A 10,735-nucleotide genomic window follows, 5' to 3' on the forward strand; every position below is an offset into this window, starting at 1 on the left:
ATTCGCGAGTTTACGCGGGTCTGCCCCGCACTGTTTGCCAGGCCTGGAATAAAACTTCCTTCCTCCATTCCAAATATTAATTATTTTAAAATCTTAAATTTATTTTAGAATATTAAGCATTTTAGAGAAATAAATAATCATATATTACTCCAATTATTTTTTATCCTTATTGCTCCAATAGAAGAGTGTTAACAGGCTTCTTAAGGGAGGGGAAATTTTTTTTAAACAAATTCTAATGATTTGGTATTTGTATGAAAATCTTACAAGACAGATAATAAGAATTAAATCACCATATATTACCTAATAAGCCCCTGGATTAATTGATAGTTTAAATTCTTATTTTTATTTTATCAGTGATAGTTTAAAATTATAAACCCAAAAAGTTGTGTACAAACCAAAATGCTCGAGGGTGCTAGATAAATTGAGTGTGGACATATTACATAGACAACTCATTCTGATGTTTTAATATTTTTACGAATATTAAAAGACATATACTAATCTGGATGAAATCGTGACAGGACCTAATAAGCTCCTGAGTTAATTAATGGTTTAAAATTAGAAAACCAAAAAAAAAAAACAGGAGAGTGGTAGATACATTGAACCTGGACATACGCATTGTGGGGCTATAAAGGACTCCTGTAACTCAACAATATTCCTCACAAATTAATCACCTTTGTATTTCTGTTTCTATTGCCTCAGTTTTAATAGCAAATTTTATAGTTCCACCATTTTCTCAACTAATTCCATTAAAATGTTTTCGACAATTGCTGAGCCTTCTAACCAAACAAAGCCTTATCACCGGGAGATCTCCGCCGTGCCGGAGAGTGAGATACTCAGGAGAAGAAATGAGGAGTTGGAGAAAGAATTGAAAAAGAGCATTGAGAGGGAAGAGAAAATGAAGCAGGAATTGCACAAAACATGGGAAAGGCTGAGAGTGGCGGAGGAGGCGGAGGAGCGACTTTGCTCTCAGCTCGGTGAACTTGAGGCCGAGGCTGTTGATCAGGCTCGGACTTACAGGACACGTGTCATCCATCTGATGGATCAACTCTCTTTGGCCCAAAAACTTCTCGAATCAGCTTCCATTACCGTCCCAAATTCCCAATGATTCTAGGAGAAATTGGCGGACTGTGCCTGTAACATTATGCACCTAAGCCTTGGCTCTTCCTTTTCAGTTTTCTGGTGTGTGGCCGTGTGGTTGTTTAATTTCTTCATCACTGTTTTTTTTCTTTTACCGATTGACATAGATAGCCTCTTTTTTTTTTCTTTTTAAATTCATTTGATGTTTGATATATGGCTGTTGTGTATTGTTGGCGGCCAATTTTTATTGTGGGGTTGGTTTTTGGCTCCATGTTTGATATAGGAACTCAGAATTGTGGTATATAGTATATTGACCTTTTTTTCTTCTTCTTTCTTTTTCGATGTGTAATGGTGATTTTTTGTGCTCATTAATTAGATTACAGTTTTTTATCTTGTTTCCGTACGTATAACTTTAAATAGCAGGCTCAGTAACTATGGTAATAAGACACGACGTTCTTGACAAAACTTATGTTGTATTCTACTTTCACTTTCAATTAAACAACTTTATTTGTTCTTTTATATTGTTCTCATTTCTGTTTTCGGAGACGCTGTTCTCAGAGCCAGACTTGTCTTTTTTTTTCAGTCTTAATCGCTAAGTCTTATTTTTAATCTTGTTTATTTATTATTTTTGGATCAAATCAGTTCGATCGTTTATAAACCATACACCTAACAAATTAACTGTACCGTTTTACGAGTAAACACTTACTAATTTATGTTGCCAATTAAGTTGGTTAGAAATTACGTGCAGCACGGTTGTCTTTTAAATGCGCTGATATCAGTATACAAAACTTAAAATCGAACAAAAGAAGACGACGCAGACATAATAAGAACTCGACAAGCTTATCTTGAGAACATCATTTTCTTTTTGCTAATTAAATGACTATGACTATGACTATGATGCGTGTCTGGTCTACTCTAATTGCACGCCTAATTTGACATTTGATTGAAAAAGATGTATGATTTCTGTCCCTGAAGCTAACAGACCTTAATTTTTATTTTTTTTAAAAGCAAGAAGGGTACTTCTGTGGTCTGAGAGAGCCAAGAGACGGGGCAAGAATTAAAATGCAACTTTGGTCTGTTGTGAGGAAAAACATACACTCTAATTACAGAGTCTGAAGTTTCTTCAATTTAGTGCCAAGTCCATTCCTTTGCAAAATATTAGCAAGAAGTCGTCCAAACGACATCTAAAATGCCGACTATGACAATGGCAACATAAAGAGGTACTATATATATATATATATATATAAAATGAAAGTCAAATACCTAGAAATTCCCATTTCTTTGTGTTCTTCTTTTGTTGGTTCTTCTTCATCGCTGAATGTAAATAAAATAAATTGGAGGCAATAGGGAAAATAAATCTGGAAAGGACACGGCCGACCCTCAACATCCCAATTTACAACTGAAATAAAATAACGTAGTCCACAAATTTAAGTCAAGAGTGGAGCACTAGTATTATCTTATTGTTTTCGCATCCATTGACGCAACAATACGTAGACAAGTCATGTAACGCTGGAAAAAACTTCCTTCCTCCATTCCAAATAGTAATTATTTTAAAATATTTAATTTGGTTTAGAATATTACTTCTTCCGGTCCACAATAAGTGATTTTTTGGTCTTTTTTTCGTGGTCCAAAATAAGTGATTTTTCCAGATTTCAAGGATGAATTAATTGTTTTGTTCCTACATTGCCCTTGGAGTAAATAATGTTGGAGTATGTGTTAGGAGTATTATTTATGTGAAGAGATAGTAAATGTTAATATGGTCAATTTCATTGCTAATTAATATTAAAAGGTGAATTCCTCTTAATATGTGTGAAAACAACTAAAAAATCACGTATTTTGAACCGGAGGGAGTAAGCATTTTAGAGAAATAAATAATCATATATTACTCCAATTATTTTTTATCCTTATTGCTCCAATAGAAGAGTGTTAACAGACTTTTTAAGGGAGAGAGAAAAAACTTTAAACAAATTCTAATGATATGGTATTTGTACGAAGATCCTATAAGACAGATAATAAGGATAAAATCCTCACATTAACTAGTAAACCCTGGATTAATTGATAGTTTAAAATTAGAAACCCAAAAAAATTGTGTAAAACCCAAAAAAACTTGAGGGTGGATACATTGAGCGTGGACATATTCTTCTAACTCTGATGTTTTAATATTTTTACGAATATTTAAAAGACATATACTAATATACTAGATGAAATCATAATAGTACCTAATAAGCTCCTGAATTAATTAATGGTTTAAAATTAGAAAACCAAAAAAATGAGTAAAAAAAATAAAAAAACAGGAGAGTGCTAGATACATTGAACTTGGACATACGCATTGTGGGGCTATATAGGACTCCTGTAACTCAACAATATTCCTCACAAATTAATCACCTTTGCATTTCTGTTTCTATTGCCTCAGTTTTAATAGCAAATTTTATAGTTCCACCATTTTCTCAACTAATTCCATTAAAATGTTTTCGACAATTGCTGTGCTTTCTAACCAAACAAAGCCTCATCGCCGGGAAATCTCCGCCCTGCCGGAGAGCGAGGTGCTCAGGAGAAGAAATGAGGAGTTAGAGAAAGAATTGAAAAGGAGCATTGAGAGGGAAGAGAAAATGAAGCAGGAATTGCAGAAAACATGGGAAAGGCTGAGGGTGGCGGAGGAGGCTGAGGAGCGACTTTGCTCTCAGCTTGGTGAACTGGAGGCCGAGGCTGTTGATCAGGCTCGGACCTACAGGACACGTGTCATCCATCTGATGGATCAACTCTCTTTGGCCCAAAAACTTCTGGAATCAGCTTCCATTACCGTCCCCAATTCCCAATGATTGTAGGGGAAATTGGCAGAGTATGCCTGTAACTTTATCCACCGAAAGCATTGGCCGTTGCTTTTCAGTTTTCTGGTGTGCGGGTGTTTAATTTATTCATCACTGATTTGTTTTTTATTTTCCGATTGACATAGATAGCCCTTTATTTCATTCATTTGAGGTTTGATATATGGCTGTTGTGTATTGTTTTGGCGGCCGGTTTTATTGTGAGGTTTTTTTTTTTTTGGCTCCATGTAAATGACGAGATGTAAGATTAGGAACTCAGAATTATGGTGTATATTGACCATTTTTATCTTCTTTCTTTTTCGAGGTGTAATGGTGATTATTTGTGCTCATTTGGATTATGTTGTTTTCTCTATATATATCTATATTCTTCTGTTCTCTCCTCCTCAATTCCGCGATAATAGTAAACATTATGCCCGGTGTCGAAAAGGTATGTATTGCCAAATCAATATTTGCACGAAAGGCAGAGAGTAACACGATATCAGGCCATCTTTCAATTTTAGTGTTGGGTTAACATGTGCTAAAGAAAGTGTGCTGAAATGGACAGACCGTGAGAGTTAACAAGGAAGAAACTTAAAAAAGAATTATCTGTATTGGAATGAACTTTCGTAATCCTTCCTTACGTAGAGAATGAAGTCAAAATGGAAAACTGTACTCTTTCTTTTGTCAAATCAAACACCAAAAGAAGATCAAAGTAAGCAAGGTTGATCTAACGGCTTATGCCCTGGCAACTTTTATCCATAAATTAGTCTCTTTCTGTTGCCAAATCAAAGAGTAAAAGAAAATCAAAGTCAGCAAGATTTATCCATAAACTGCTTCCGCCTTTGACAACTTTTGTAAGTTCAACCTCATCAGATTTCTACACATGTGGTTCTGCATTCTAGTGTGTCAATCTTTCTTCTTCTTTTTTTAAGTCAATGGTATCCTAATTAGTTTATGGGCTTGTAGTCAGCTGAGCAACATGTCCAGACTTTACAACTCAACAATCTTTCGAAGGCAGACCCAATACATGTGAATGATTTCTCCACCCTCTATGAGGTCTCAACCCAAATATTTGAAAGGAAGATCATTCCGCATTTATTTCTTGACACCATGATAAGAGAATGTACCTTGGCCTAACGCAACCTCAAAAACTAGCTAGAATTGTTCAAGATCATATAAGGAGAGCAAATTTCCCACTTCACAATTACCACTGATAAACAATTCAACATATGACATTACGGACATACAAATACACACGCACTTGATGAGGAATAGCAAGAATTATCTGCACGCATGGAATAATTTCAGGAAATTTGAGCAAGTTTTTGCTAATATCTCATATTCACCTCAAATAGCAAACAAGAAAATAAAATTAGGAATTGCTGAAATCTTAACTGGCAAAGGACCCAGAGAAGATGATCTCCAATTTTCTTCTTTTTTTCTATAAATAATGGACAAATCTGATGTTTCCAGCTCAAAAGCTTGACGAATAGGGAATCTGCCCGTTCACCCTTCAACACTAAAACACAAGCCTCCAAAGCTGGGAGTAAGGGGGTGGGGGGTTAGGACACTAAATTAAGCAAACTGTAGCAAACCATATAATGCTGGAAAGCAGCTAGCTATATATCAAAGAAGTTCCATAATGGCCCAGTTCATTGCAACATTATAAAGCATAGTAAAACTGTCACTATTTCTCAAAATACAGAATACAATCTCATTCCCACAAAGGAAAATTTGATCTTTTGCAACTTGCAACTGTAATAGCAGTGAGTTCATCCTTGTCTCTTTCTGAGTTCCGGATCCCTAGAGCAAAAAGTTCCAACAGGGTATTTAATTATTTCATTCACCAAAGAGTTCAAGAGAAAGTTAATTAGCATGAAGCATTATTCACCTCTTTATTTGATCAAGAATTAGAAGCCTTGGCCCTGGAGGGATCCTCACATCTCTAAGAGCACTACAAACAGGAGAATGAAATGAGGTTTAATCATGAGAAATGCATAGGATAATATAGTTGCATGAACCAATCTGTCTTACCTATCAGTGAGCAACGGCAAAGTGTTGTCTGTCAACAGCCCTTTCTTGAAATTCTTTTCATAATTTTGCAGGCCAAGGCTTGACAACATTGATCTGGTTCTGGCATAATGTGTATCTTCAGCAGGTGGCTGCGAAAACTTCCGGCCAAGCTGCACAAACCAATTAGAGAAGATTTTAAGGATGAAGAGATATCGAGGTTATCACTCTATCCCAGACCAACACACTAGGTGCCGACAGGGAACGACAACTGCTACTTCTCACACCCCAACAGCCCTAAAGGTCTCTTCATACAAGAATTCTAAATTTATCTTCTTAGCAGATGGACCTCAAAGCCAAAATAAAGTAATACAAGAGATACATGTCTGACTGGCCGTAAGAAGCTCTTTTAATGACATAAGTAGAGGATTTATAATCCAGCTTGATTGAGATTAACTCATTGTTTTAATAATCTGAGAAATCGCCCAGGCCAGTGGCACACGATTTGAAACTCGATGGATAATGAGCCTGCCCTTCAACCCTTATCCACTTAAATACCAGGCTTTTTGTCTGCGGCAGGGTTTGAACCCGTGATGTACGCCTAACCCAGACATCATGTGTTGCGCTCTTATCATTAGACCAAAGCCTTGGGGACAAGATTAACTTGAACTTTTATTTTGAGTACTCCAAGAAAATTCTAGTGAAGTATAACCTGCCAATTATAAACTTATCCATAATACTGACCTTCTACCTTTAAAAGAGAGGAGAGGGGGAGAGAAAGAACATACAGAAAACTTAAAAGATCAGGATATTGGTGAACTGGATATTTTAATTTTCAAACAGCGAGGAAATCCACGTTCTTACTGCTCATTTTAGAAGTCAAATTCAGTGTGTCCATTAAATACCCTGAAATCTCATATTTAAGTTCCCAGTTCCAAGTACACCTGTTAACTGAGAAAGGACCTAGAAACAAAAAGAAATTAGGATGACAATGAACATGATTTGTATCAGGTCACAGCTACTGTACTTCATCGGTGGGATTGGCGTAATTATTCAGAAAGAAACCAAACTCAAAACTTGTGGAAGAAAAATAACAAATCAAACTGACTTAAGGATTGGCATACTATCCGACGTACAAGTCTAATGACACGAGAATACAGAGTACTGGATTGAACCAAACTCCAGTCATAAAGTAAAAGGTAAAAGAAAAAATCAGACCAGCTTTGCCATACGGGAGGGGAATGCTTTTATAATATAGCATGCCAATACTATTATTATGTTTTATTTATAAGTAAGCACGCTGATATTGTCACATTAATATAAAAACTATTATCTTTTCTCCACAGATATATGAAGAAGTTGGCTCTCTCTCTCTCGCGAAGGAGGGTTAAAGGGGGGTCACTCAGAGACATGAGTGCATCATTGTATACCATTTGTTACGTCAGTATTACCTCAAATAGTCCACCTTGAACAAGGGCAAAGAAAATGCCAGATGTCAAAGCATTGGGTACTGGATTTGGGCCACCCATGCCACTAACTAATGAAAACAGTGCTCCAGAACCAAAGGCAGCTGCCATACTGCAAAAAAATGATTTATCAATCTCAAACAAGTACCATAAACAAAAAGATGCATAGTCAAAGAATTCGTCGATGTTGGAGGAAGGAGAAAAAGGAAAAATGAAAGGTCAAGGATAAAAATCGAAAACAGAAAACCAGATAGGGGTTGTCTGTGTTCAATGAGGTCGCAAACCAGGACATCCACACTGCTAAATGTTTTTAAATGAAAAAAATAGGAAGGTAAAGGTGTTAGAGAAGAGATGGCGAAAAGACTTCGTTGGTTCAAATGAAAGGTGTAATTGAAACCTAATTTGCTTTGCCTGGTCTACAACGAAAACCAAATGTGCAACTGAAATGGATGCAAGAATTTTAACAGGAGAGGAGTAAGGTTGCTGTAATACTCAAGTGACAGCCACCTTGGGAAGCATGTCCTCTTCCTAGGGAGGGGGAGACAGTAACCAAATTCTTAAGCGTAATTATACTACTAAAGCAGTTTGTGTGGACATGCTCCTGAAATCTAACCTATAGAGGACACAGAAATGTGTAAACAAAAATTAGTAACATTAATGATTCTCCAGCAAAATCAACTTAAGATCAAAACGGTCAACACTTAAAGGCTTTACTTCAATAAACAAGCTTGACTATAAAAGCTGACTGACAAATTTTGTCTAACTCCAATCCAGTAAAAATGGGCTTACCTGGACTGGACATCCTCCTTGCCTCTAATTCTTTTCAAGACACAAGAAATGCCAGCATTAACACCCGTCATGACAGCAAAATTACGGGCCTGAACTAATGGACCTCCTGCAAGAGCCTGAAACCAAAACATCAATTAAATTCCTTAACCATCAAAAACATTAGCTCAGTCAGTCATAAAGATTTCAACTTGAAACTCCTGCAACCACATTCTTTTACATTAATATAAACTCATGATAGAATAATTTAACTTCAGATAGAACTTATGGATAGAAGAATTTTATAATGCATATATGCAACAGTGATTTTGGTGATTTTGGTATAAACACAATAAAAGCCCCTATAACAACTCCTGTGTTCAAGAAACAAAACCTACTACTGTTAAGATATAGATACTCATACTCACTCTGTTTCAGTTTATGTGACACTATTTGGAAACAATTAGCTTTACACTTCACATTTTATCCTTGACGAAAAGTTTACCAAGTTTCAAAAGTCTTTGTTTCTTTCTTAAAACTTTGTGCCAATTCAAACTATGTCACATGAATTAAAACGGATGGAATAATTCCTTAAAAGCAATATTTCCAAAATACCCAAAATTAATAACAAAAAATTTAACCTAAAACAAACACCTGGGCTTGTTGAAAAGAGGCCATAGCTTGAGGATTGAGATTGGCAGCCGGGGGAGGAGTAGGCAAAGAGGAAGAAACATCCTGTGTAAGCGTTCCCATAAACCCACCGATAGCAGCACCCTGTAGTCCACTGGTTGCAGTCACCACAGCAGCTTCAACCGGAAGCGACTGCTTGGCTAGCCAGCCCTTGAACCCAATCTCCAATTCCTTGAACTTGTTCTGTAACTGCGTTATTGGGTTCTGGCCACTGCTATTCGGCATTTCCACTACCATCACTCCTTGCTTTCCCCCACCCATTAGAGAAGTGAAAATGGTATCTACACAAACCTTTTTTTCTCCGCTCGAATTGAAACGAGCCGTGTGAGGAAATGGGGGTTTTCTGAGAGTTGGGTGGATAACGTAACCAATGTGGGTTTTCTATTTTATTCCCAATTTCGCCCTTAAACCCTTATCTTTGCTAAATGACAAAACCCGTTACTCTCTTATCTCATTCACCCCCCGAATTTGTTTCTCTTTTCCTTTTTTCCCCAAGACAATTTCCGTACTGTTCTAACTTCTAATCAAGCATGCTTCTACATAAGTAGTATATCTCGATCGTAGAATCAATATAAATAGGGTTATTCATATACACTATTGAAAACTTTATTATCCTAAATGTTCATGTTTAGTAAATTACCCTGCCTACACAAATTTTGTTTACAAAATATATATATTCTACCTTAAAAGGCTCTCAATCCATTATTAAATTAAGGGAGGATTGTTAACCTAAAAACTACTATTTGGTAGAGGTCAAACCTACTTAATAATAAACTTTCAATCACGTATTTACTCATTGTCAATATTAATTAATGCAGGGGCTTCTTCCATTAGTTTGACGAAAGTAAGCCAGCTCTTCCCTGACTTTGAAGGAATTGCTTAGTTTCAGCTACTTAATAATAAGGCCATCTTTCAGAAAAATTAAACAAGGACGGACAATTGGAAAATTAACGAATATTAACAAAACTTTAACGAATATTAAAAACAGTAGAAAGATTTGTTATTTGAAACCAGAAGACAAAGACTATTGCAAACTCTCTGTTTCTCCTGTTAAAGATGACATAAACGAATTCGCCGGAGATGCAGAAGCAAAATTAATAGTTGTAGATGATTCTTTTCTCTCAATTGACCCATTTTTGACCAATTGAATATGGTTATGTGGTAAAGGAGGTAAATGTTGAATTGGTTTTGGACAGTAAATTTTGGGGATATTTGTTTGTGGCTATTCGGTTTCTTCTATTTGAAGGTTATGATTTTTTATAGAGTTTTGATCTAATCTTTGTTGCTGGGGTTTAGGAGGAGGAAGAGGAGTAGAAATTGGACCTTTACGAAATCTGGCATGACCAGTTCAGTTTTTGTCAAGTAAAGAAATGAACTTTTTGAATTTGTTAACAGCAACATCAGCTACGACTGTGTAATCAGCAGATACAGAGGGGTATTGATCTATATTTGTTGTTGTTGTTGGTTTTGATGAGATTGAGAAAGCAAACACGTTAATTTCATACAACTAATTATATATAGTATTATACAACTTATCTACAACTTTCACACATTATATCTACCCAGTCAAATACAACTACAATAACATACAACTTAAATACAAAATTTTATACAATATGTCTTTTGTATATTTTGTATCTGATTTATACATAGTAAAAACAAATTTCATACAACTAATTATATATTATACAGCTTATCTACAATTTTCATACATTATTTCTACTCAGTTATATACAACTACAATATCATACAACTTAAATAAATTTTTATACAATGTTGTTCAACTTTCATACATAGTTAAATAAATAAAAGAAAAATATATAAACAACAGAATACAATTTTTCTACAATTTCGTAAATATAATGTATACTACTTCTTCTTCTTCTTCTTCTTCTTCTTCTTCTTCTTCTTCTTCTTCTCTCT

The 10,735-nt window shown here is 35.5% G+C and overlaps 3 protein-coding genes and 1 pseudogene across 3 annotated transcripts; 2 read left to right on the forward strand and 2 right to left on the reverse strand.

Moving 5' to 3' along the window:
- The first annotated feature begins 639 nt into the window (after window positions 1–639).
- On the forward strand, window positions 640–1,467 carry LOC109242884 (protein RESPONSE TO LOW SULFUR 3-like). Its single transcript, XM_019409761.1, has one exon. It carries the CDS (start codon window positions 752–754, stop codon window positions 1,103–1,105), a length of 354 nt encoding a protein of 117 aa, XP_019265306.1. The 5' UTR covers window positions 640–751; the 3' UTR covers window positions 1,106–1,467.
- Window positions 1,468–3,451: 1,984 nt separating this feature from the next.
- LOC109242885 (protein RESPONSE TO LOW SULFUR 3-like) lies at window positions 3,452–4,240 on the forward strand. The gene has a single exon (XM_019409762.1). The coding sequence runs from the start codon at window positions 3,543–3,545 to the stop codon at window positions 3,894–3,896; it is 354 nt and encodes a 117-aa protein (XP_019265307.1). The 5' UTR covers window positions 3,452–3,542; the 3' UTR covers window positions 3,897–4,240.
- Window positions 4,241–5,468: 1,228 nt separating this feature from the next.
- On the reverse strand, window positions 5,469–9,202 carry LOC109242888. Its single transcript, XM_019409764.1, has 6 exons — window positions 8,777–9,202; window positions 8,147–8,262; window positions 7,343–7,469; window positions 5,916–6,064; window positions 5,773–5,835; window positions 5,469–5,684 (listed from the first exon to the last, which is right to left on the reverse strand). The coding sequence occupies exons 1-6, from the start codon at window positions 9,071–9,073 to the stop codon at window positions 5,654–5,656; spliced, it is 783 nt and encodes a 260-aa protein (XP_019265309.1). The 5' UTR covers window positions 9,074–9,202; the 3' UTR covers window positions 5,469–5,653.
- Window positions 9,203–9,812: 610 nt separating this feature from the next.
- On the reverse strand, window positions 9,813–10,315 carry LOC109242878 (annotated as a pseudogene).
- Between the last annotated feature and the right edge of the window lie 420 nt (window positions 10,316–10,735).

This window comes from Nicotiana attenuata, unplaced genomic scaffold (assembly GCF_001879085.1).
Source record: "Nicotiana attenuata strain UT unplaced genomic scaffold, NIATTr2, whole genome shotgun sequence".
NCBI classification, from domain to species: domain Eukaryota; kingdom Viridiplantae; phylum Streptophyta; class Magnoliopsida; order Solanales; family Solanaceae; genus Nicotiana; species Nicotiana attenuata.

Coding starts and splice junctions, on each gene's coding strand:
- LOC109242884 (XM_019409761.1), top strand. CDS start 752: ATGTTTTCGACAATTGCTGAGCCTTCTAACCAAACAAAGCCTTATCAC.
- LOC109242885 (XM_019409762.1), top strand. CDS start 3,543: ATGTTTTCGACAATTGCTGTGCTTTCTAACCAAACAAAGCCTCATCGC.
- LOC109242888 (XM_019409764.1), bottom strand. CDS start 9,073: ATGGGTGGGGGAAAGCAAGGAGTGATGGTAGTGGAAATGCCGAATAGC. Junction 5,836..5,915: donor TTGCCGTTGCTCACTGATAG/GTAAGACAGATT, acceptor TCCTGTTTGTAG/TGCTCTTAGAGATGTGAGGA. Junction 5,685..5,772: donor ATTCTTGATCAAATAAAGAG/GTGAATAATGCT, acceptor TTTTTGCTCTAG/GGATCCGGAACTCAGAAAGA.